Genomic DNA, 27996 nt, shown 5'->3' with positions numbered 1-27996 from the left:
GCTGTTTGCTGAAATCTGAGTACTTGCATTTAAATCATGTGTCAGAATAGAAGAATTTTCCTGCTGAGGAAAAACAGAATATATCATATGGTAATAAAACAGAAAATAACTTGATTTTTTTTTTTTTTTTTTTTCCATTTTGCAGAATATTACAACATTTTCACACTACGTCTGAAGATTATACTGTCATTTTCACATCTGGATGCACGGCTGCACTTAAACTGGTAGCAGAAGTATTCCCGTGGGTACCTGAAGGCACAGAGCAACCGAGTAGTCGATTCTGTTACCTCACTGATAGCCACACATCTGTGGTGGGCATGAGGGGCATAACTGCCTCAATGAATGTATTATCTGTTCCAGTAAAACCAAAGGATAAGATGTTATTGGAGAAAGACTGGTTACCAGCTGAAGAACAAAACTGCACAACACCTCATCTTTTCTCTTATCCAGCTCAGAGCAATTTTTCTGGTACCAAATATCCCCTTTCATGGATACAAGACATAAAATCTGGAAAATTATGCCCTGTCAAAGTACCAGGGAAGTGGTTTGTTCTATTAGATGCAGCCTCATACGTGAGCAGCTCTCCATTAGACTTGGGAGTTCACCAAGCTGACTTTATCCCCATCTCATTCTATAAAATCTTTGGATTCCCTACTGGCTTAGGAGCATTACTGGTAAACAACCGGATTGCCCCCCTCTTGAGGAAAACCTATTTTGGAGGTGGAACTGCCGCTGCCTACCTTGCAGGAGAAGACTTTTACTTCCCAAAGAAGTCTATAGCAGAAAGGTAAGGCTTTGTTTAACAAAACTTTTTGTTTTTTCTGTGGCTTTTTGTTTATTCTGTTTGCTTTAGACAAATGTCTTAGTGTTGGAGCATGCACTCCTCTCTGATAACTGTGTTGCTTTATGCAGTTAGATAGGCGTTTCTCATCCAACTCTGTTTTCTTCTTATTTTCATATCTAAAAGATGTTATCTGAAATATCCATCTTCCTTCTTTGATCTACATTGTCACAACTGGTAAAACTGTATGGGTTTATCCAGTGACATAAAAGTCAATCCTTGTGTTTTTTAAATTTTACGTGAGGTACTCAACAGAACCCTGATTTGTTCTTGAACGCCTTCACCTGGAGCAGAGAGGCCATGATTGGTCACACTATAATGACCCAAATGGAAAATGGAAAGTAAGGGCCATAGATTTCACTTACTCTTAGTAGAAGCTTTATGTGAGTAACACATACAATAAGGTGAATTATGAAGGACTAATATTTGTAGCTCCCTTATTTTAGGACTGAGGTTCTGGAGAAGCTGTGAAGCTCTCCTGCTGAAGATAGTGGACACCTAAGAGGAGGTGAAACAGAAATAGATAAGGAAATACAAGATGATATGTTAACATCCGTAGTTCTTTAGCATACTGAAATACTACTGCTGGTGATACTTGATCTTTCTGCCTCTCTCCCTGAATAATAAAATAATAAATACAGCCAGTCATGCCTTACATTTGTTTATGGGTTTGTATTCACAAAGTCCAGCATTTCCCATGATGTAAATGCCTGTTCATCAAGTATATGTGTAATAATGAGCATTATGCTTGATGTATGTGAACCTCTCCTAGTCACGTGCAATGAGTGCTGCTATGGTGTTTCAGTTCTGGAGTGGTAAATGTAGTGGCTAGCTCCATTAAGCTGGCTCTCTTCAAGTACAAAGCTACATATTATTTTAGAAATGAAAATTGGTAGGTGAACAGCCATTTAATCCTTTAACTTATTTAAAAAAACAAACAAGCAAAAAAACCAAAAACAAACAACAGGGAAGTATTATTGTTCTGAGTTCTGCTTCTGTGTTGGTTTTTTTTTTAAAACCAAAAAGGCCTTTAAGTGCAACAAAATTACTCATTGTGCATCAGAAGGAAAGGGCACAAAAATGTGGGATGTTATGGTGCGCCAATATCACTTGCAAGTCAAGGAGAAAGCCTGCTTTAATTTGACCTGGGTAGACTCTAATTTCTGAGTAGCTTACTAGAGATAATTGACACATAACTCCTGATGTTCCATAGCAGATGAAAATATCTGATAAACGTGACAGATCTCAATTCTTCTTTTACACCTTTTGGAAAGGTATGCAGGAATCTTGAGGAAGCTCTATCTGTTTTTCAAGAGTCTTCAGAGGGTGTCTGCTTTTAAGTCATTCAGGCATTTGAGGTTCCCAAAATTTTCAAGGGCTTTTTTTTTTTTTTTTTTTTTTTTTTTTTTTTTTTTTTTTTTTTTTGTTACTGGGTAAGAAGAAAGGCCTGCTTTAACCTTCTTCTAGGCCAGAGTTATAAACAAGGAAATTTATCCAATTGAATTTCTCAGGCTGAGAGCAGAGTGTCTAATCTTGGTTTGAGGGAACCTAACATATAATCAAATCTGACACCTGGACACAGACATGTGATTGATACTAGTTCCTGGTAGACACCAGTGTCACTCAGTTTGACTCGTATATTGATATTTACTTCTGTTTTCATCTACTCCTTTGCTTTTTATTTGAAAACCTAATTGTTAAAAGTTTGTGTTTAGAGCATTATTGATGCTGTCCATAATCCCTTGTGAACTCTGGACGCTTAAAGTCCTGCCTACAGAAGCTGACATTTTCAAAGATAGGTCAAGGAATGAGGATAACCATTTCTTGTAAAAATAAAAAATGATAGCATTGAAAGTCTCAATCAGTAGTCTCCATGCTGTTCCATATGGGTTTTTTTCCTATTCAGACATTGTGGCGCTTTGCTTCAGTGTATCTTTCGAGTTGTTTCCGAATAATAAAACACACAAAGCAGATAGGAACAGATGAGAAAGCCAGCCATCGTGGCCAAAGCTAATGATTACCTTATCTGTGGCCATGTTTCCATTTCATCACTAGTGTCTAAAACACAAATCATTATTTCTTGTATAAACAGCTAATTTGCAGAAAGGAGCTTCCAGCCTAAACCCAGCTGGGAAGACATTTAGCGATCAGCTCCAGCTGGACATGCTTTGGGCAGGAGCTGAGACTTAAGACCCTCTGGGATCTCTTCTGACCTCTGTGTTCCCACTGTTGATCCTGAGCACCATTGCTGAGCTCCATATTCAGTCTTTCTTTAGATACATCTCTGTGATTTCTAAAGATTGTTTTCTTAAAATAGTTCTTTTGAAAAAAGGTTTTTTAAAGTATTGCATTAACATTGGAAGTGAACAAATGGAAATGTTTCATTTTGTGAGCTAATTTATGAGTACCTCCCCTACGAAGACAGGCTGAGGGAGGTGGGCTTGTTCAGCCTGGAGAAGAGAAGGCTGTGGGGTGGCCTCATTGCAGCCTTCCAGTACCTGAAGGGAGCCTAGGTACTTAGGAGAGGAGTCAACTCTTTGAAAAGGTAGATAACAGCAGGACAAGGGGAAATGGTTTTAAGTTGAGAGAGGGAAGATTTAGGCTGGATATCAGGGGAAGTTCTTTAATATGAGAGTGCTGAGGTGCTGGAACAGTCTGCCCAGAGAGGCTGTGGAATCCTTGACCGTGGAGGTGTCCAAGGCCAGGTTAGATGGAGCCCTGGGCAGCCTGGTCTAGTATTAGATATGAAGGCTGGTGGCCCTGCTTGTGACAGGGGAGTTGGAGCTTGATGACCCTAGAAGTCCCTTCCAACCTGGGCCATTCTGTGATTTTATGATTTATAAGGAAACCTGCATTCTAACAAATATTACTGGAGAAGGAGATTAAAATATGTATGTCTGGATGCTTTCAGCAGTAGGCATCCCTTGTGCATAATTAAAGTGCAATGTAATAAGATAATGGCTTTTTGTGAGTCAAGGTGAAACTTGAGTGGAGATGTATAATGAGGGTGTTTATTCATTTTCCTTCCCAGAACTGTCAGAATTGTTACCTTTTGTTTTAATGGATACAGCTTTTCCTGGTGTTATTGGTAGTTTATTTTGTTGTTGTTGCTATATAAATTATTTTATTTCAGACTCTTAGTTTTTTTTAATACCCTTAAATCACTTTCATACTTTCCCATTTCATGTCAGTAGCCAGTCTTTCTATATCAAATTCTAAAATATCATTCACAAATCTAGCCTCATTTCCCATGTTGTTTTTTTTCTCCGCAGCATGAGATAATAAAATAATATGATTATATATAGCAAGAATTCAGTGATAAAATATTCATCATCTGTCCTATTTTTTCTTTTGTATCTGGGAGTGCTATTCAGAATCTGATCATTCTGGAATTTATGACTAAGGGAAGAGGCACTGTTGCGTTATCTGTAAATTGGATATCTGCATTGTAGTCTACCAGTGTGTGAGCTGTTGTGTGTTTTTCATTTCCAAATGCATTTTCAACATCTTTGAAAATCCACATGGCGTGATTTTCTTCCTGACCAATTTTAGTGGTTCTTGTCTCCCCTGCTTGGATGATTTGACAGTCCCAGAGCAGCAGCCACACTGTTGTAATCTATGATGCAGTGTACTTAACCAGAGCAGTAGGAAAGGTGTTTTATTTTCTTGATGCGGTAACTTTCTGTCTGTGAAGTTATTCACTGGCTGTTGTATATGACTTTCCAATAAAAGGTGAGATCCATAAAGTTCTGCGGGAAATGAGCTTAATTAGGTTGCACCCATGTACCTCAGTGGAGAACTGTGGTAGAGATAGAGTTGGGATGGAGTCTGCGTACCTGTGCAGATGTGTAAGTAATGACATAGTTTGGATCCTCAATTGCGTGCTGAGCTTGTCCATGCTGAAAGGAAGGGAAAGGACAGGAAAATGGAGCCAGAAAGTTAGGATCCAAAGGATCTACTACTAGGTTCCCAAGAACAGCTATCATTTTGAGGGATTGAGTATAATATCGTGGGTCTGGGTAATTGATGTAGAACATCTCTAGAATCCCTTGGTAAAAAGCTGATTTTCCTGGTTGAAGTTGTCTCTTGTGTTGTCATCTGGCTCCCACATCCTTGGGGCTCCGTCCATAGGATGTTTTTAATGTGAGAAGTGGCTGAAATGGTGCTAGTATTACTTGTTCAAAGCATATTGTTATGGTCCTTACATGGTTTTGAGATTTTTTTTGAGATCTCCAAACAGGACCACTTAAGAAGGATTTCTAAATCCAAAAACTTCCTCAACAACCATCCCTTCAAACAGAAGTGATAACTTTTAGACGATGTATTTGGGAAGTGATAGGGGTCTTCATCTAATTTCAAATGGGCGTTCACTGCGAGGCTGCCTCTGCACCTGATAGACTGCCTGGGACTTGCCAGCCTGAATGCAACAGGAAACCAAGATGTCAGCTCTACCTCCTCTTAAGTGCCACTGTCCCATAGAAATGAGATGCTGAGGGCATGGGGTGGAATTGGGTAGGAGTCTCACAGATGCTGTCCCTGTTGGAAAGACAGATAAAAGACTTTTACTTAGTTGATGGAATTTAATTCTGAAAAGTTTTACAGCTGTTTCTCAAAGCAAGAGCTGTGAAGGAGGAGAATATTTGATTTCTGAGTAACTGTAAGAAGACTTAAGAGAACCTTCCCTTTTTCCCTTCTCTACTGAAGTGTACCTGCTAGAAAGCTTCCAACAGTTCGTCTTGTTATTTCTTGGGAAGAAGGGGACAGTTGACATTTTCAGGGTGGTGGGTTTTTTTGTTGTTTTTTTGGCTTTTTTTTGCCATGGTCTGCGAGGTTCTTCAGCATTTGATACTCAAAAACTTTTGCTCTATTTTTTATCTCACTATTGAGGTGGCACTCATATATCATTTTTGTACTCTAAATATTCTAGATAATTTTTTTTTTTCCAATAATGAAGTTGCTTTATTGCCCAAAAACTCAACATAGCTAGAATAAATTGAAGGTTATACTTTGGTGAGTCGAATGTAATCCTTTGAGATCATTTTTGTTCTTGATTCACTTCCGCTTCCCACAGAGGTTCAGACAGGCACCTCCACAAGTGCAAAGTTGGCTGTAACTACTTGGTTACTTCAGCAGAGAGGCATCCGTGCCAGGCAATTTACATTGCCTCTCAGGAAAATTGTTTCATCACACTGGAGTATCTTTGTCCTAGGCTGCAATCTACAGCACGGAAATGAATACTGGGGTATATGGGTAGGAATTGGGTTTTTGGGGTGGGAGAATGGTAGATCTTGCATGCTTTTTAGCAATATTCAGCAAAAATAAATAATAAAAAAATACAAATTCAAAGATATATAGACTGTACTTCAAATTTTCTTACTTAAAAGAAGTAATTTTCTCTCTTAAATTTTCTCCTTTAAAAGAAGGCTGAAGTAAGCTGTCTCCCTGAAATCCAGTAGCAGTCACATGCCTAATGTGCCCAGCCTCAGAGGTTCATGTAAATCTTATCAAGCATCAATCTGTATTGATAAACCAGCAATTTGATGTCAGTCTCCATCCCAGTATACAACAGGCACTGAATTATTGACTTATGAAATAAACCTTATGAATTGCTAGGATGCTAGAATGCATGCATTTTTAAATAAAAGAAAAATTTGGAGCTCATTATAAAATGGATTGGTCTTAAAATATAAAGTATTTTGAGATGATAGCAAGGAAGAAAGAAATTCTGTTCTATAGTAGGGCTTGATTTTTGCCTTTGATCAAATACAGTGCAAATCCTGCCTGAGCTAGAAGGCCTATTTGCAGTCATTGTGGTGAGCAAGTTGTCATGATACAGTTTCACCCTAGGGATTTCTTAGACTCAAATTTAGAATCATACCCCTACCCTAAGTCTTCTTTGAGAAACTTTATAAATTTGTAGCACCAGCTATTGGGATTTTATAGCATTTTCTGGTAATAAATTTATTTCATAGTGGGTTTTTTGTGCTTTGCAGATTTTACATTTGTGATTGATTTACATATATGATATATGAGAAAAAACAATGGCAGCTTGTTCAGCATAAGAATTACACTTTTTTTTCCCCTTAACATTTGTTCTTGCTATTATCACGTAAAAGGGTGAGACTGGCTGTTTGACCCAGTCAGTATTTACAACATGCAAGTCCTGTTCAGATAATGTTAAGGCATTGATTCACTTCAAAGTACAGGAATTAAAGCTTTTGCTCTCTCTTTTTACCTCAGGCAGTTCTCAAGAACAGCAATTGCTGTAAATACTCCATGGTATAGTGTTTAATTAGTATAATTCTCTTTGTTTGACTGCAGAAGTCTTAGAGACAAAAGCAGAAGTTAAGGCAGACTTACTGAAGAGCCGTGACTAGTGTCAGGGGGTCAACTTATATATTTAACAGTATTTTAACCTACTTCTTACATGCTAAATCGTCCTGTGTGTATGTGTGTGTGTGTTTTAAATGCTTTCACAGTGATGCTGAAATTGTTCCGTGTTGGCTATAGAAATTTATTGCTTCCTTTGGGATTACTGGAATTTTGATTTGCAGAGTGCAGACGTGCAAAAGCATTGAGCTAGGGCAGTACCTGCTGGCTGTACTCCTGGCCCCTCATGGACACAGCTGCATCTCTGCAGAAAGAATAAATCCTCCACACATCCTCCATCCTTCCCCAGAAAAACACTTGCTGCTTTTTCTAGCCATTAGTGGGGGTTTTTCCCACTCCCTATTCCTGCTAGTGTAGCAAAGGGTTGACCAGCTCAGCATCAGCCACTGGCCTGATGGATGCTAAGGTCTTGGGGAAAGGACAGATGTAGAGCTGGGTGGATAAGGCAGCTCAGAGAGGACAAACAGAAAAAAGCAGAACAGAACATTTGTGTCAAAATGATACTAAGATTGTGAAAATATCACTACAGATCAATGTGGAAAGTTTCACTTGACCTGGAAAGAGAAGCTTTGTATTATTGAACTCTGTAAGTAATGTATGTCTTTGGGATTTTTGTTTGTTTGTTTTCCTAATTAACAATGACAAAGCGAAATACCTGAAGATTGCAGGAAAGAATGGCAAGCTTTTAATTGGTAGAGTGGCTGGCAATTATAACTACTGGCTGAATGCAGTCCAAATTGAGTTCTTCCAACATTGTTGGAAAATTGGTTATTTCCTCTTAAATTTTGCCCTCAATTCTAGTAATCATTATACAGTGGTAAAATATTCCCATTCCCAGCTGAAACTCATGGTATGGTTACGTTCAAAAATGCCTGATGGAAAATGAGAAAGCTTTTCTTCTTCTGTAACATTCTAATGCATTATTGTGTCACGAGTTTATTTTAACCCTTCTTGCTGCTTTCATTTGCTCTTTTCTGGAAGAAGGTATTAAAAATCAGTGGTTTTCAGTCTGTTGTGTATGGACCTCTCAAAATCCATGATCTTAATCACAAAGTTTCCACTGAAGAAGATTAAAACATACGATCGTATATCCATGTGGCAACAATATACCTGAACTTTCAAAAGAGATTCTCATTTTCAGTGGTATTTTTTAAAGTACAGTGACTTTCACTCCGTATCAATCTTCAAAACTCTTTTTTGAAAGGTATTCTTGAAGATCAGACTTAGACTTGTCAGTAGCATCAGAGACAAGTCTTGTCACTTAAGAGGATATATTTTTGCAGTGTAAATAAAGTCGTATTTGTAATATGACAGCAAGATGAAATGCCCATAAAGGATGGTCTGTTTAATAACAGAAGACTCACAGAACAGTCTTAAATTTTATGACTCACATTATGTGGCTTCTTATGTAGTATCAATCTTCTTTTATATTTTATTTATATCTAAGTTACAGAGAGCTACTTTTTTAACAAGTTTAGCGGTCACTACTGAGAAAAGTGGTCTATATGAAGCCAGAGTCCTTCAAATGTTTAGATAAGCTCATTCAGGTTAGTATTTGAAGATTACAAGTACAAACATAGGGTTTGTTCTTAATTTTTTTCATATTCATACTAGTCAAATGTATGCAAGAGTGCATCTGGCAGTTGTACTCATGGGAACCTGTGAAAGAAACATCTCCAGGATTCTCAAATAGATTTAATTCAGAAGAAAAAGGAAAATATTAAGGCTCTTGAGGGGAAAAAAAAAAAAAAAAAAAAAAAAAAAAAGATTTAATAATCTTTCCCGACTTTCACGCATAAGAAAAATTTACAGGCACAGGAAATACTCCAATTTGATTAAACACTTGGCTGCCACATTTGAGTCTGTTCAATTAAAAAAATCAGACAGATTCTCTAGCATTATTATAATCCACTTTTTCCACATCTAGGCATTTATATTATCAAATAACATCTGCTATGGTTTAATAGCTGTGTCAAATGATTGAAATAGCTTTATTTTTGGTGAATTTTATGATAAAAAGTTTTAGAGTTACAGCTGGGAAAGTACTTAGGCTGAGTGGATTGTATCTCCTACATTATCCTTTATGGCAGACATTTTGCAGTTATGCTTCCAGGTAGTAGTCTGAAATGGCCTTTTTTTTCATTTTTGGATTGCTGCTGATGTCAACAGTTTGTGAGTTCAGCAATATAAATTGTATGGATTTTTCTTCGTAACATCCACTGCTAGGAAGAGGTTAGTATGAATCTAACTGTCTTTAGCACTCACTTTGTTCTAAATTAGAATTGTCTTGATAGGTCTCGATATATACAGTAATATATGACCAGTTTACATGAGGAAAAATGGCACTCTGTTCTGGTAAACAACAGATTTAGCATGGTCTGTCTTCTTGGGCAAGACAAACTACAGCTAAGTAACAGTAACCCAGTTAACCCAACCTATGGAATATATATTTTTTTTCTTTTAGCTCTTCTGCTGTCATCCTGTAAATGAGTGCTGGTGTGCTGAAGTCCTGATCAGTATTAAAGGAGGCTACTGTTCATGTTAGATTGTTTTTATCTTGTTGCACATCTATGTTTTTCCTATATTTTGCATGAAGAGTTAGTTTAGAAATAGCGTATCAAAACAGAGAACTAGAGCCACTGTTAGTACTAGATTTTCTGTGTCTTGAGAAACAGAAGTTAAAACAAACCTTAGATTGGCTTTTCTCAAACTCTGCAAAGCGTGTACATGCATATAAAAACATAATCCTTATACCAGTATGTGGACAGTAAGTTATTTCTAGTCATCTTTGATTGATAAGGGTTCAGCAACCTTTTTCTAGTGTCAACTTGACACTAATCTTGTTCAAATCATATCCCTGGCTGACAGAAGTTTTTCAAAATAAGATTTTACATATGTGATATTTACATATGAGGCTTTTTCTTTTAAGGAAATGAATTTAATATTGATTTGACTGCCAGTGTAGTTTAGAAAGCACCCGTAACTGAGTAAGACATTAGCATTTTGAGTCCAGTGGTCTGGCTTGGTTTGTGTAAGATGATAAGGATAGTGTACATTGTTTTGCCATGTGTCAGAAAAAAAATGACTGTAGCTGTGGTCCTGTCTTTTTTGAATGTTGCACATCTGGCTATGAAAAAATGCCCTCATATTTATCCATTTATCATTGTTTCTGGGTTTACGTTAGTATTGTTGGGTTCTGTGGATATCCTAAAAAGTACCTTGCTTTTCATTGCTTGTAAACGGTCCTCCGTATGACCTGGATGTTCCTGAGAATTTGTAAGTGTCATGTACAAAAGCTGCCTTTTGGAAGTGCTCTTTGTGATCGGATATCAGACATTTGCTCACAGTTATTTTATTATTATACACCTAAGTTTTTTTCTTGCTGCGTGAGAAATCTTACTGTGCATACCAAGATTGGATACTGCTCTACTACCCAGCAGTGCAGGAATATTCCCTGATTGTGATTCCTGTGCTTCCTTTCTCCGTAGCTAGACGTTGCATTTTTTGGATGCACTTTTTAGTTTCAAGTTTATACACTGAGAATACATGCTCATCTTTCTAGAGGTATTAAATAAATCACAAGTAGTGGAATGCTATTCTTTTTAAAATTGTTGCATGAAAGTACCAGAACCTCTGTAATGCTCATTCTGAGAAGTACTGTTAAAACCATTTGTTGAAATTTTGAGTGCTGTTTCACTGAAATGCAAATATTTCATGGGAAAGCCTAACTGTTGGTCATTCCTTAATGCAAAAAGCAGACATCTTTCAGTCAAAATCTGATTGAAAATTCATAATTAACCTTTAATTTACATGTGACTTGTATTTTATGTAAGTTTTATTGTTCGGTCATATTTTCACAGCACAAAAAAGTTGCATATTTTCTAATACTTTGGTACTAGCACTGCTCTGTAGTGTTTGCAAGGTCAACGCATTTTCTCATTCTTGTTACCATGGCTTCCAAGACTTCAAATTTTTGCATTTTCTAACCTGTTTTATTATAGTCTTCTGCTGGCACAGCACCTTTACCCCTGGAGAGGTTGTCCTCTGTTCTGCTAAAAGCTTGGGAAGAGCATTCACAGGCTTCCAGAAATGTGCTGCAGTAAATGAGAATAGCGTAAGATCACTGGCATGAAAGTGGCAGAACTGCTGTGTAGGGACCTCTTGGTCCAATTTATCTGCTGTTGGACTCAACAGGAGACCTTTGATTACTTTCTCTATGCCAAATTTAATCCCTTTTAATCATTTAAAGCAATTAAAAGTACACAAATTATCATTGATTCACTATCTAGACATTTCTAGTTGATTTTCATAGACAAATTGCTACTGAATTGAGGATGAGCAGGAAAACTGCCTCCCTAATTGTTCGTAAGAATTATGCTCTTGGCATTTAATGAATGTGATGATCAAACCAGATCAACAAGTAGAAGCAGGCACATGCCCTTTGGCTGGCATTTTCTGAAGAATTAGGGTTTTTATGTATGTCAGTGTATATAAGAACACACATAAGCAAATAGCTGTGGTTGATTTACCAGTAGTAGACAAATAACTGAGGAAACCTTCCTGCCTGCTTGTTTTGACTGCCTTGAATTTTAAATTTGAGATGTTACTATTCCCATTCTGAGTCGCTGAGTGGTGGCTTTGCAGTGAGTTAATGCACACACTCCTAAGGATGCTAAGTGCAATTTTAAATTTTAGTGAGGACCGCAGAGAGATTCAGAGACAGGCTGGATTGATGGGCTGAGGCCAATGGAATGAAGTTCAACAACACCAAATGTTGGATCCTGCATTTTGCTCACAACAAACCCAGACAACGCTACGGGCTTGGGGTAGAGTGGCTGAAAAGTTGTGTGGTGCAAAAAGAACTTGGGGGTATTGGTTAAAACTTGGCTGAAAGTAAGCCAGCAGTGTGCACAGGTGGTCAAGAAGGCCAATGGCATTCTGGCTTGTATCAGAACTAGTGCAGCCAGCAGAAGCATGGAAGTTATCATCCCTCTTTATTCAGCACTGGTGGGGCAGCACCTTGAGTGCTGTATTCAGTTTTGGGCCCCTCACTACAAGAAAGACATTGAGGTCCTGGAGCATGTAGGGCAGCAAAGCTGTGAGGGGTCTGGAATAAATGTCTTATGGAGTTGGTGAGGGAACTGGAATTGTTTAGTCTGGAGGAATCTCAGGGGAGAGTTTGTAACTCTCTACAGCTACCTGAAGGGAGGTTATAGCAAGGTGGGGTTGACCTCCCAATTAATAGCGATTGGATGAGAGGGAATGGCCTGAAGTTGCACCAGAGGAGGCTCAAGTTGGATGTTATGAAGAACTTCTCTGAAAGAGCAGTCAGGCACCAGAACAGGATGCACAGGGAGGTGGTGGAGTCACTGTCCCCGGAGGTATTCAAGGAACATGTAGGTGCCATATTTAGGGACATAGTTTACTGAGCAATATCGGTGTTAAGTAGGTGGTGGGGCTAGACCTTAGAGATATTTTCTAACTTCAACGATTCTAAGATTGCATGACTAAATGCTGTGATATGGCTAACTTTCAAACAGACATCTATAAAGGACTTGGTCAGCAAAATGTTTTAAGTAATAGAATATAATGAAGCTCTTTTTGTCTTAACGATATGGTTTTATTTCTGAGAATGTTTAGCACGTCCATGATTTTCTTTGTATGTGTAAACTCCATCAAAATGGACATTGGACTGTGTTCAGCTTCTGTACTAAATGCAAATTCAAGCTGTACTGTGCTGCTCTTGTTCAAAGACAATGTCCTTGTCTTTGTGTGAGTTTATAGCAGACCTCCTAAATATTTACTATAAATCCTTCTTCCTATCACAGAGTAAAGTCCATGGTATGAACACATTCACAGTCTACATTCATATGAAATATGTTTAGGAATATAGAATCAGGATGCATTCATTTTATGTTCTCTAAAGGTTTCTGTAATACAGCAATATATATGAATAGAGAAAATAATGCCTGCTGTTAATATCACCAGATCCTGAGCGTAATATTGTGCGTGCCACAGTAGATTTCTAAGATCATCTGTATGAAGTTTTCAGATTGTTTGATGAATCAACCTTATAGTATAACTGTGCTTAAAATGTAGCAAGTATGGATTTCATTTCTGTCCTCTATGTGCAGGAAAATGTAAGTTACCACATACTTCTGTCATGCAGGGAGTACTGAATAAGTTCTCATTTAATCTCCCTTCCTGCCTGATGAACACAAATGCTTGGCAATCAGAACTGTGAGTCGAAGATAAGGGAAGATTTCTTATCCTAGCCTGGTTTATTTAAATTATGAGCTCAAGAGGGGAACGTGAATCTTGAAGAGATCATTTTGTACTTAATGAAGCAATTTTAACAGCCAACGAGATCTACCTTTAGCTATTTGAATGGCTGCAGGAACGTTAAAAATTTATATGATCGTAAGAATTCTCAGCAGAACATCTTATTTAAGTAAACTTTTCTTATCTCTGCTTCTTTCTCCAGTTAAAGATTAATAATCCATTAATTTGAGATTTTTGAAACATTTTTTTCCCCAGGTAGGTGAGGAATGTAACAAGCCCAGCCACAGCTAAATAGTGAGCGGGACTCATGCTTTATCTGTAGTGGCATGTTGAAAGGTGTAAAACATTTGGCAGGGCTGCCAAATTAGCTCATGTGTGGGTGTCCTGGAGGGGGAGGAGAACGAGCACTATTCTCTTTCTGTAGTTATGTCCACTAATGATTCTGACAACACATTTTTAAGGTACAAATTATGTGTACAGAAAGAAAAACTATATACACACAGACAAGAACAAGATTATGGCCCTGCTGACTTCTTTCATGGAGTTACTGACCAAATAATAAACCACGTGGATAGATATAACACGTTCCATGATGGGCATTTTTCCCTTAAATTGTCCCTCTTCCTCAGCACATACTTAAGATAGCAGCTTTGGTTAACACCCAAGGTACCTGGGACACTGGCCCCAGTGCCTAGTGACAGGAGGAGGAAATAAAAACAGGAGCCTCTTCACATTTCTCTGAGCTTCTCTGAGGTGTGTTTGATTTCAGTTACAGATTAAGTTTACAAAGCAATGGAAGAACTTGATGGTACAGAAAACATCAGCGTATCAACTCAGTGAACCTGTCATAGGGTGACTCTTATAAGGCTCCTTGTGGTTCAAACAGGCTTTGAGCGGTACTGCCCTGAGAATAAAAAATGTGATCCTTAGCTCTTTCTGTGGTAATAGCTGATTGATCACACTGATAACTTTCCAGGCATACACTGCTTTTTCAGAGCGCTAATAGGAAAATATTGCTTACACTTTTCTTGTGCCAGTGCATTTCCATTTTAAAACCTAAATACGTGACAAGATCTCAAAGTTTCATTAGGGAAAAACTGGAAACATACACTGTACCCACCTCTGTTATTTTAGCAGCAGAGGAGTAGCAATGTTAAGCCTGCGCTGTAGGTTGCATGTGGTGATGTAACCAGAAGCCCTGAGCCAAATCCTTGCCCGTGGCACTCGAAAGATGTGGGAGCTGTTGTCACGACAGTCTGAAAATTCAGGTGAGGCAAGGCTCATGAGTTGCAGTAACCTGATTTATTGCTCCAACTGCTACAGCTGGGAAATATACCACTCCTTACAGAACTTGCCTTACAAGGTTTAGACACCATTAAATCAGGCTGGTAAGTTCTCTCCTGAAAATAAACACCCAGACACTGCCTTCTGCTTCATGTCCATTTCTCCTTAAGCTGAAAACGGAATTCTAACAAAGTTTGATTTCTAGGGAATAGTCTTATTGCAGCAATCAAATTCAGTTCTTAAATTTAAGACAAAGCATAGTGTAACTTCATTTGCACTGGAACATATACTTATCAATTACAATAGAGACTTTGTGCCTTCATATACCACAGTGATTTGACATCCCACAGTGAAATAATTACAAAATGTATTACCAATCTCCAGGAAAAAAAAAAAAAAATAAGAAAGAAAAAAAGAAAGCAGTGACAGTACCATTTCTTTCTTTTCCATAGGGGAAAATATCTTTGACATCTGTTTCACTTTGCAGAAAATAAAGGAAAAAATAGTAAGACTTTCCTGACAGTCATTGTGTGACATTAACCTAAACAGCACAGGAGGAAAGTAAGATAATCTTATTTATAAAGCATCTTTGAACAGTTCCTAATTCTAAAAATAATTAGGAAAAATAAGTACACTTAGCAGTATCATTTTAGAACTGTTTTATTTTTTGTGTTTTTTTTGTGTGTTTTTTTTTTTTTTTTTTAATTTTGATATACCCAGTGTAGGTGAACAGTGTCTACATTAATGATTGATTTTTTAGACTGCATCTTGCACTTAAAGCTGGACCTGATTCTGCAACCTCAGGCAATTAAAATTCAGTGAGGCGTGATGTCTGTTGTTTTCTGATGTTTGTTTAATAATGTACCTATCTAAACAACCACAAATACATTTGGAGGCGCAGATCCCTGTTGGGTCTTCTTTCAGGCTCTGGGCAGATCCAAGAAGACAGCATTACCTTACACTATGTCCAACATTCTGTCATAGTATTTTTACTTTAATTACTTCCTCAATTGAGGGGAAAATAGTCAATGAAGAGATAAAACCTTGAATCCTTTTCACCCTGGCAATTTGATTACCATTTAAAATGAGGAATTCTTTATGAAAAGTTCAAAGTTTGTCTTTTCCCTTTTAGCATTGCTTTACAGCATCATCATAAGAGAATAAGACCTTCTTGGCATATATGATATGCATCAATAATAATCCTGTTTGCAGAAACCCAGCATTGCTAGAAAATGTTGACATTCAGACTAAATACTAGTGACAGTTTTGTGGGCTTTTTTTTAATTACATTTTTATGATCTTCCTTGTAAGATTATCCCAGTGAAATGTTGACTCATTATTCTGTTTTCTCTCCATTGTTTTTGTTTTGTTCTGTTTGTTTTGCAAAGCCCTGATGATACTTCACTCCTAAGAAAAGCTTTAAAAAATGCCCTATATTTGCATTGTGAATTATGATAGTGCCACTGTGCATACCAGTTACATTATAAATATTTCTTCAGACATTTGATAAAGACTCAAATTAAGAAAAAGAATTACTAGTTCAATTACAATTATATATAATTACGCTATGTTCAATTTAGTTTATCTCTAGCTTTTTCTTGCCACATTGTGTTCATTGTTGAAGAATGAGAATTTAGCTGACTGTATTGGAAGTAAATACAGATTTTTCTGTTCTTTATGACATATTTTGCTTAAATTGAGGCTGTCCTATCAGCATATTTTCTCACCAACAAATGATGTAGTTTAGCTCGTTCAACTTCAAAACTAGCCTCACATGTGAAGATTTCTTTTCTAGTTTGGAATCAATTTTCTGTCAGTTTCTGTTAGGCTAGAGACTATTCACTGCTAACAGTGCTACTTCCTTAATTATAAATTACCTATGCTGATGCAAGCATAGTTTATTTGCATTTACCCAGTAGGTGTGTCTGATGGATATTCTGCTAACCCAAGAAAAATAGATACTTTTCAAGATATGTAAGTCTTCTAGAGAGCTGTGTGAGGGCCTACTGTCTCCAGGAGGGATCAGTGCAAAAACTTATTTAGCATAAATATTAGCCATGGACTAATTAATATGTGTGTAAGCACTTAAGGAGGTAGAACAGCTAGAATAATGCTAGCTTACTGTGTTCTCTTAGAGCAAGTATAAATGTATCCAGTATGCTCAACAACTGCACCTATGCTATCTTGTTTCTGAAGGATTTATCAACCCTTTTAAAAAAGAAAAAGAAAAAAGTATCTAGTAAATAAATGATTATTTGTTTTTTTTTTACATCTTACAAGCTAAGAAATGCTTTGTGGTGCCACATTGCATCCTGCTGTGAAGTGCTCAACTGATGCCAGTGAGAGCCCGTTATTTGGTCACATGCCTCTAAACCTTACTGACCAATAGAGCTTAAGTACAGTACAGTCTGTATGGTGGCATTACTTTTTTTGACAGTATCTTCTTTATGTTGCTTTCAAATAGTCCCTTGGTACTTTAAAGCAATCTTCACGTGTTTAACAGTCATATTAGTTGTGCTTTTCAGAGATGCTGAAACTAAATATTTTCTCTTTCTCTACTCTAGGGAATTCTTGTTCTATTCCAGATAAAATCCTGTTGTTATGCAATCTCTCTGTACAGCTTTGTATCTTAGATGTACATAATATTGATTATCTGCTGTTCTTTATTTAGGATGCAGTCTGGTGGTGTACTTTGACTCCACTAAGGAGTAATAACCTATAACTAATGGCCATTCTTAGGATTTGAGAGATCTGGACCATCTTTCGTCTACAAGTTGCGTAATCTTGTTATTTGTTTGAATTTAGGAAGTGTCTTTGCTACTTAACGTTTTTGAAAGTAGCTGTGGATTTTATTCCCCTACCCAGTGTTAAATTCTGAAATCCAACATTGCAAGCATTTGGCAAAAGAGTAGCACCTGAAAAAGGAACCTGTAGTATATCAGAACAAAGACCCCAGCATTCCCCTTTTTAGGCTTCAGTTCACCTTCACTGAATGGAAGAATAATATTCATCTGCCTGATGAGGACATTGCAAAAAGTTCAGTAAGAGCTTTATGAAGATTTGTTTTCAGCTAGTGACTGAGGAAAACATGCATATGAAGATGAGAAACTTATGGTTGCATTTAGGCTAATGGATACTGCGTGTATTTTGTTATCATCTCTTTATAGGAATGTTCCTGTAAGGATGAAAGGTATTAGAAGTAGCAGTGAGCTGGCATTGGGCAGGGTAGCATAGGGGAGTTGCCCAAGCTGAATGCTTGGCTGCCCTGATTCAGAATATGAGCTGTGGTTTGGAAGATGTCCAGTTTGGTCTAATCAGGATAAACTTTGAGCACGTGTACCTCACAGGTATATGGGAAAGAAATTTCAAGTAATCTAAGTCACATTTCTTCATAGCAGTGGATGGTTTGTGAGGATTGAGTTTGACTGTAACTCTAAACTAAGACAACTGTCATATACTTCCCCTTAAGCAGAGAAGGAAGTCTAGATGACTTCCTTGACATTAATGAAAACCTTATTTATTTATTTATTTTTAATTGAGAAATAGTAGCTTCTATTTTTTCGAGGCAAAACAGCAAGCAAAGGTAACAAAGCGATTTCTCACTGATACTCCGTAAGGACATGGTGGGAACTGTTGTATGGGCTCCTGCCAGTCCCTTGGGCACCATCCCTCTCTTGACACCCGTGATTTAAGCTAAAGCAGGGAACATGCTGCCATTCTGATGAAGAGTGTAGAGGGGAAGACATTTGAGGAGCAACTGAAGTCCCTGTGTTGGCTCAGCCCAGAGCAGAAGAGCTGAGGGGAGGCCTGATGGCGGCTGCAGCTCCTCACAGGGAGCTGAAGGGCAGCACTGAGCTCTGCTGCATGTGACAGCGACAGTGAACAGCATGGAACTGCATCAGGGGGGACAGCTGGGGGTCAGGGAAAGGGTCTGCGCCAGGGAGTGTTTGGGCACTGGAAAAGCCTTCCCAGGGCAGTGAGCTGCTGGAATTCAAAAAGCATCTGGACAACACTCTCAAGACATATGGTCTGATTTTGGGGTGATCTTGTGTGGAGCCTGGAGTTGGACTCAGTGGTCCTTATGGGTCCCTTTCAGCTTGGGATATTCTGTGATTCTATGATTCTGTCTCATTCTACTAGTGCAAAAACAGTACATGGTTACAACTATCCTCTGGTATAGAGAAGAAGTGAGTGCTGTAGAGCATTCTGCTGCTAAGAGGGGTGTCACTGCAATGATTCAGAGATTCTGGGGCTCACACTTAAATCTGTATGTGCACTCTTTAGACCAGGGACTAGTGCTTCTCGAGTCAATTTTTGCCAGGCTCTCTGTGGCTAAGTAGTATCTGTCAACATGGATAATCAGTATTATCTTCCATCCATTCACGTATTTGCATTTGTTATTATGGTGACATAAGGTGGTAAAAAATGCTGATTATTTTTCGCATCGCTTAAAATTTTCCAAGCTTTTTGTGATGATGGATGTGCCAATACAGGATGATATACCTCCTGAAAATCTTCCACTTACCTCACTGATGTATTCTGTTTTTCTCAAAGGAGCCTTTGAAATGGTTCCAGTGAGTTTGAACACCAGAATTTCAATTGATGGTATGGTAGCTAATTGAACAAAGACATTAGTCAAGTTTTATTAAACATTTTATCTGCGGAACTGAATTCCAATAACAAATGTACCTTTAAAAACTTTAGTAAATGCAAGTCTGCATTAGGTGAAATCTTGACAATGTATTATCAGATATGTTCTCTCTGTAAAAAAATAGGCAATATTAGACACAAAGTACTCTTAAAAGAGCAAGTTTGCTTGTCTGTAGCTAAGGTCTGCTAGAAAGCAGAACACATGCTTGTTACTAAAACATAGATGATTGATTATCTGAAGAAGTTATAACTCAACAAGAATTAGAGGTTTTTGTTGTAGTTGTTTTTGTTTGTTTGCTTTACATTACAGACATAGTAACGAGATGTTAGTAATAGATATGTCTATAGGTTTATACTAATGAAATGATGTTTTAGAATTGTTCCTACAGGAATGGTAGAACTCAATGCAAGGTTACATGTATTTTATGGCTGTTGAGCTCAGTGCTCTTTAAGTATTTGGTTTGTTTTCAGAAGAACTTGTGGAGAATTGTGCTTTTTAGTCAGAGGGTAGAATTGAGTCTCTGAAGAATATTTGACTTTTGCAGGATGAACTTACAACACATTAGTGAACTGAAATGCTCTGAGATATATTGACAGAATGCTATTGTGTAGTGAAAACTTAAAGCAAGCCAATCATTATGTGCAGTTTTGACTTTAAGTCTGAATTTCCATCATGTTGCAATTTGAAAACAGCATTCCTAAATGAACTGTTTTTCTCTACTACTAGTTCACTTAAAAGTCACTCCGTGCATCAAGAAAAGAAGTAGCATTAAAACATTTTAACCTTTATCAATACAAAATGAATGAGCATATTCTTTATTGTTTCCCTCTATGCCTGCTAATTTCTCGATCAGGACATGCAGCAATCAGTTATGATTGTTTCGTTGTCATGGGCAACGTGTGGAAAAACACTCAAATCTGAGGTGATCAGGAGAAGCACTGAGGTGGGCCGGCATGTGGCTCATCACTGCAGACTTGCAGTGAATACACCCCAAGTCCTGCTATGAGTCTCACAAACCTACACACAAGCATTCAACAGGGATCCCCTGAGGGGGAAAAATTTCTTTAACCTAATCTGAGATGAAAGGAAATGCATTTAGTGACTACAAAGAGAGGGAAAAAAGAAAAGTCAGGGCAGCTAAGACTTATGTGAGATACCCTGAGCTGTCTATGGCATCCAAAGTTTTTTGTTTTTTTTTGCCCCCTGAGATCTTAGTTTCCCATCTTCTGTGTGTATGAACACTTTTAAAAGGAAGAAATCTTTCAAGAAATTATATCAGAAAAAACAGATAAGTTTTTCTTTTTTTCCTCATATGGCCAAATTGCCTATTAATGCAAGTTTTTAAATTTATCCTTTGGATTTCTCATTAGCTTTACAGTATGTCTAGATCATTTAATTATTATATTTCATCTTGTAGATAACATAAGATTTAAGAGCTATTGCTGGTTTCTAGCAACTTGTCGCTACGTTTTGCCTGAAGCTGCTTTTGTATAACATAATCTTCCCATAGTTAGCATTCAGGATGCTCTGCAGAGCCTCTTAAGAAGACTTAAATGCTGAATAACTGTCACATAGCAAGTCTTAGTATTATTGCACTAAATTGCATTGCAAGCAGCGTGATAAACAACATCATAATACTTTGACACATTCATCATTAATTATAACTGAAATCTAATCTCAACTGAGTTTTTTCAGTAATTGTATTCTGTAAGGCAAACGTTTACATATATGGGGAAGGGAGGGTGGCAGAAAGAAGTCTCGCAAAGCATAGCTGATAGATCATAATAGTGAATGGCCTGACAAGTCTTACTAGATTTTATATGAGCTTTTCTACATGTGCAAAGGATTAAAGTATCTGATTTATATTTAAAATTAATTCTGTGAATAGTTGTATTGGAAAAAGAAAACATTGCAGTGACCCACTGATTATATCGCTTTAGGATAGCCTGCGGGACTTTTATATGACATAACAGGTCTCTGACACAGGAAACTAGTGTTAAAATCAGAGATTCCTCTGACCACTAAAATACTGAGTGGTTGGTGTTTAGACTTTATTTGAATATACATATATCTAATATGCTCTCTGTATTTCCCAATAAGCTGTGTACTATGTTTATGAATGGCAACTCCATCTGCCTTTCTCTCCAAATTCGTACTTGGTTTCCACTGCAACACCTCATGCTGTCAGGGAGTTCCCAGGCAGACTGTTTTCATTTTTATGGGGAAATGTGAGTACCTGGCAACTCGTGTGGGCTGGACACGTTACATGCCCGTTTACCACCCAGCTGTGACACAGTGTTATGGTGCCCTTATAGCCAGTCAGAACCTACATCAACTCAATGCATGGGATTTTATTTTATTCCTTCTTTTTTTTTTTTTTTTGTTTTTGTTTCCTATCTTCCTAAAAATGATTTTGCAAAGCACTACATTATTTACATAGTTCTAAGCGTACTTTCAAGTGCAGTGATACTTCTGTGTGTTGGTAGGAATTCCCTGCATGCAGAGCTACCTGATTTCTTCCGTATTTAGTTATCTCCAGTGGTTAGCAAGTCTCAGGAGACACTGTTACATTTGGAGCAAGCTTAGTCTTCCATTGGATATTTCTTCTTATACGAGACTTCTATCATTGTACAAGCTGCAGTTAGCTGGCTGCCTGTCCTTGAAATACCTGTGCATTGTGTCTGAAACAGCCAAGCAGTGGAAAAGCAAGTATTTTCATTTCAGCTCTGGTTATTTGTAGGTTGGCAAATAAACTAAGAGGAACTCTTCTCTGGTGGGCTCTTTATAGACACCATAGATTTTTCTCAGTAGTGTGTTTATGCAATTCTGTGAAACTTTCATGTTGTCTTTTTGTCTTAGATTTGTTGTTCTGCTCTCCATAGCACATAAAAAACCTCTCTGTTTTCAGCAAGGAAATACACTGGAGGATTACACAGTCATCAAAGTGTGATTAGTGTTTTTTGTGAAAGTGCTTTTATTGATAAGAGAGAATAGCTGATATACTATGACGGTACATGTTGTGTTTTTCAAATGAGTATTTTGCATTAAAATGTCACTGTACAATCTTCTTTCTTGACAATTCTTTTCTGTCTTGTGATGATTGAGGTAGTGAGATTTTTTTTTTCACTTTTACATGACAAAAACAGTCATGGGAGTGGGTGTTTTTATTGTGTTAACATCATTTTGTAAAATCATACAGCTGTCAAGATCAGCTTTTATTTCCATGACAATTAATCTAAATAAAATTATCTTATTGTTCCTCAGTACCCTCACCTCATTACTGGGAGCATATGGAACTAGTTGATAAATCATACTGTCAGGCTGGTACGGAATATTTGTGAATTTATAGGAAAAGAAAGCTGCTAGTAAGTGCATTGCTTCTGCTCTTTCTAGACACAGGCTCTGTACAAGCAGTGTTGCACAAGACAGTGCGATCTTAATGTGTAGTCAGTGGGAACAGGCTTGGTCATGGGAAATCTTCAAGAGAGATGACTCCTAAGTTTTAAGATGTTCCCAAAGTTAGATGCTTTGGTATTTATGTAATTTCATTTGTACTTTAGTAAACTGACAGGAGTTGTATTTCAGCATTTCCATTTACTGGATTCTTAGGAGTGTCAGGAGCGTTCTGGGTGGTGGTATCAGTTTGCTGACAAAAACACTCAGTGTAATCTCTTCTTTACTACTGAGCCTATATGTTAGACTTTGGCGTGGGGGGCAGAAGGGCATGCTGTTGTTGTTTTGTTCCTACTAATCCTGTTGGGAAACTGTTCTGTAATCTCATTTTGAACACAAAACTTCTAATTTGCAGTCTGTATTATGCTTTTGCAGTCTGCATTACGCTGTGTTCAGTCTGATCATTTATCTGCATTTTATCCCATAGCTTAAGTAGCTCTATTTCCTCCCTGGTTATTACTCCCCTGTTCTATTTTTGACGTACTGAGAGCAATTCTGCCTAGATTTAGGCTTCCATACTAAACGAACTGAACACTTTCATAAGATGGTCTGTCCTTTTCTCTGATCATCATACAAAGTATGCCATGGAAAATTGTATCAGATCTTCATTGACTGAGCTAGCATTTTTCTATCTGTAAATCCTTGCATGTTTTCTTGACTATGATGCTGGTAGCTGAGAGCTGATCTGATCAACAGTCCTCCTCGGCAGAAGCTAATGTCAATAATCCCTAACTTTATTATGGTTTATGCGTACTATGATATATACTGTGCATTACAGCACATTGGATGTTTCATCTTGTTTCTATGTTTAGGGTTTTCAGAAAGATCTGTTTCTTTCTGTATACAGTATACAGCCCTGTCTTCTGCTCTGACAATTTCCAGGTTTCATTTCATAAGCCTGTTTTATACTCACATTACGACTACCTTTTTGCCAAGGTCATTACTACTAAAAGAGACACTTGTCCCATACCAAGTCCTGGAGGTACTAAACAAGTAACCTTTTCCCTGCTTAGTAGTTCCCCTTTCAGCACAATTTCTTAGCCTACTATAGCACTCTTCCAATAATCCTTATTCTGTAATAGCTTCTCATGTGGCACTATAGGCAATGCTTTGCTGAAATACAGATAAATTGGTTCTTTTGCATTTCCTTTGCCCAGAAAAACAGTGTGCTGTGCAAAAGGCAGCCTCTCTAGGTTGTATTTTCCATTGGCAAAGTTCATCATTGGTGGAGCCTGCTTTTATTTAGTTAATTGTTTGCTTCAGAATTTGTTTTCAAGAAGTACGTAACACATTGTTACCTGGATCACTCTTGTTTCCCTTGCTTCAACAGAAATACTGTATTTAATGCTTTTTATGTGAGTGTTGACAAATTTGTTTACTGGTGTGTGTTGCTGGACTTGAGAGTTTTTATGTCAATTTCGTACTATTCTGGGACATAGTTTGTCTGTTTTCCTCTGCTGAAGTACATTAAAGCCTTTGAGGTTAGTTTCCACACCAGTTGCAATAACTTCAATTTTCACACTTTCTACACACTTCCAGCCATGACTCACCCTGTCGTGACCTATGTTTTTCTTCAGAGTCCTTAAAAACTAAAGACAAGTAGTATTTATTTGATTTCCAGGCCCTTTTTCCTCTCCCACCTCTTTGCTCATTGAATAACAATAATTCTTTTTTTATTATTGTTGTTTATATTCTTTATTTTATTATATATTGTATGTACTACATATTATTTTTATTTTCCTTTTAAGTAAATAATGGTTTGCTGTTCAGTTTAATTTACTTCATCGGAGTCTAATACAGCTTGGCTCTGGGGAATTCTCACTTCATCCTTGTGCTTTCTGTCTTTCCAAAAGTAGCCTCTTTTTTTTTTTTAGCAGTCTTTTTCTGGTTTCGTATCAGCTTTTACAAGCAGTGCTAAAATCTTAAGACCATTTTTTAGTGCAGGTTGTTTCTGGAGGTTTTCTCTAGAATTTTTTCTCTCTCTTTTCCACTTTTTGGGGTGCAAATTACATTCATTTTTGAACTTGGACTTCAAGTACCTCTAGGTCTCCTCTATATTTGTGACCCCGATATCTTCAGTCCAGTTTTCCTGACCAAGTAATTCGATGAATGTTTCAATTTGCCTCTTTCAAGCTGAAAGCATTGTTTTGGGTTGCTTATCTGTCTGTGCCACATAAACTTACAGTTCTTCAGATCAAAGCTTCCATCAGTCAAAGTCTTCTGTAATATGTTGTATAACTACTCACAAAGGCCAAATCACAGGTAATTATTTTGTGCGCACTTAGTTTTGTTTGCTGCTGGTTCTGATGTTAAGGATTGAACTCAACGAATTTTCTCATCTTGTGCTTTCGAAATTATGTGTAAAAAGTGAAGGTAGTACGTATTTCTGTGAGAGGAAAGTATCTGATGTTATCCAAAACCCTTTTTCCTATGGAAGGTTCTCAACAACTGGTTTTGTTTATTTGAATCATCTCACCAGAGATACTTCAGTCCAAACCAGTTCTCTTGTTTTCACCATCTCTCACCTCTCTCTGTCTTTTGTAACTTGATTATTTGACTACCATATACTTGTCATGTAGAAGTGGAAAAAATGCATAAGAGTTCTGTGTATTACAGTAGTTCTGAGCTCCCAAAGAGTGAAGACAGCTTTGTAGGTTTTACGGTAAAGCATATGACTGCAGGATGCCCCAGGTTGGTGTAGCATGTATTTCTACCAATATTTCTTCTTCAAGTATGAGAGCGGGAGGGGAAGGCTATGTTTTTCCTCATTGAAAATCTCTGTTGTCTGCACCTGCAGTGCCTAAAAGGGCTGCAGGCACACCTTGGAATGCCTTATTAGCTGAAGTATCCCTTGCATTTGTCTCTTCGCATTCTACTCTGGCAATTTTACTGCAATCATAAAGGTCTCAACATGCAAACTATCTATCAAATCTCCTTATGAATCCATGTTGTTTGATAGCAGTAATTTAATAAGGCAAATCCTATCAAGATGCCAACCTTTCTGGATATGCAAGGTGTTGCTGGTACATATATCATACATTAAACTTAATGTAGGTGCTTAGCACTTGTTACTGCTCCTTACACCTAGTTGCCATAAGCTGCCAGCTACAATCACATGTGCACAGTGGTATCAGAAGGAAAAGACAACAGAGGTAATACTGTGTTCTTCCTGTCAACACATGCTTGTAGGCTTCTAGCATCCACTTAATACTCTTTTCAGTTTATGAAGAAAGAAAATTAAATCTCACTTCTCAATTTGAATTCTCTTCTCTGGTTCCCAGTAGCAAAATACATGGACTTGAAGGTTTGTAATGGTAATTTACAGAAATAAAGTGCTCCAGCTTACTTCTGTCAGTGGTGGAAAGAAGTCTTGTGCATTGCAGTAAGCCTTGCTCTGAGACACAGACCTTTCTGTAGGACCGAGCCCACACACTGGAAAGCAGTTACAGGGATTTTTCTCTGTTATCTAGAGGTAAGTTACTACTCCATTATCTGAGGTCATTGATCTGAGTCTGCCTCACTGTCACATGTGGTTAGACAGCTGTATTGTTACATGTGGATCCTTAAGAATGAACTCATGTTAAGTGAAGTCTGTTTTGTCTGCCTAATTTTAAATTGATTTGTCCCTAATAGTTTATCACAGTGTTATTCTGTATCATCAAGCGTACCTTAAAAATGAAATATTGCATCTCTGTCTTCATTAGGAAATAAACAAATCTGTTTATACTGAATATGGACAAGTGATTACAGCTGGTCAGATTATTGCCTATGAAAAATTTATCTGCAGAATGTCTTTCATCCTTCCTTTCCTTCTAGGAAGAAAATCAAAGAAAGGTTTTGAATTTTTATTAATGATTCATTACTCATAATTTATCAGTGAACAGTTTATGCAAATATGCTTTGCAAATTGCTCACTTTAACCGTTACTTGGGGTTATGTCTGGATCTTACCTTCCCATGGGAAGCAGAAGTATGAATATTTGGATGCTAGATATTTAATCATGTGAGAATAATGCATATCAAACTTTAAATACCCAGATACAGAAATGATTTGCAAGAAACCTGCTCACAGTGAATTGCACCTTACTGGAGTTCTTGTTGACATTAAATTGTGATTTAAGATGAATGAGTAAATTGTAAGCTAGCTAGCTGAGAGCAGAACATACTATTATTTGAGGCCAGTGAACCAGCAGGGCTCCTGTTTCCAGAGACTGACTTTTATGTTTAATGTACGTTAAAGAAATGTCCTTTTCTGCGGTGTTTTATATACCTTAAGGTAATACTGTGTTTGCACAGTGGAATTTTGAAAAGAAAGACTATTTTGTTTCCTCCACCTCTGTCAAAAAGAAGTCACTTTGCCCTGTCTTGCAAGGTTGGAAGAGAACCTTTGCCATGTGACAAATGTATTTTAGGACTTTTTGTAACCGATTCATCTTGTGTGAAGAAAAAAATAAAGGAGCTTTATTATTCTGTAGAGTATTTGTGTAAGGCTTGGTTGGGGAGGATATTAGCCTTGAGATGTGACTTCTAAACTGTTGCATGGTTTAAATGCTTTCTGGCTACAGTTTTTGTTTAAATAATTTATTCTAGAAAAAATCCTGTAAACTATTAGTTGAAAAAATAATAGGAGAAAGCTAATTTTATTTAAAAAAATTGCATACAGCTGAAGGTAGTTGTGATGTGGTGTTCTCAGAAGTGTAATTTTTACTCAAAGGCAAAGCACTGAGGAACTATAAATCAGAATGTGTCATTCAGACTGACCTGAGTAATAGACTGAAGGATTGCTAATCTGTCTGTGCAAAACGGGAAGAATTGTTGGATACAGATAGAGATCAAAGTTGCCAGTTAGGCATTGTATATAAAAAGCAGAGACATTTGAGAAATAATAATGGATTGATTTATTCATTCCATTTCGTACTCCAGAAAGGGCAATTGTTCAGGCCCTGGGTAAGCGTTCTCCAGTCATTGCCCATGAACGTGTAATATGCTCCTAACAGAGGTAAAAAAGAGCTGCTGAAGTGCTGAAAGCAGGTGTCCTGTTCAGGAGTCTGTAATTTATTACTGCCCTCCTGACATTTAAATTCCTGTCTGCCTGC

The 27996-nt window shown here is 37.5% G+C and overlaps 1 protein-coding gene across 1 annotated transcript in view; it reads left to right on the top strand.

Annotated features, from left to right (window-relative positions):
• The window catches only part of MOCOS (molybdenum cofactor sulfurase), a 205191-nt gene that overhangs the window by 75719 nt on the left and 101476 nt on the right, over positions 1-27996 (top strand). Inside the window, exon 4 of the mRNA XM_052704240.1 lies at positions 146-787. Within this exon, the coding sequence (XP_052560200.1) occupies positions 146-787 (642 nt within the window). The remainder of the gene's footprint in view (positions 1-145; positions 788-27996) is intronic.

The sequence above is a fragment of the Tympanuchus pallidicinctus genome, unplaced genomic scaffold (genome assembly GCF_026119805.1).
Source record: "Tympanuchus pallidicinctus isolate F22 unplaced genomic scaffold, pur_lepc_1.0 scaffold5, whole genome shotgun sequence".
Taxonomy (NCBI): Eukaryota; Metazoa; Chordata; class Aves; order Galliformes; family Phasianidae; genus Tympanuchus; species Tympanuchus pallidicinctus.
This window is presented reverse-complemented; position numbering and strand designations above follow the sequence as displayed.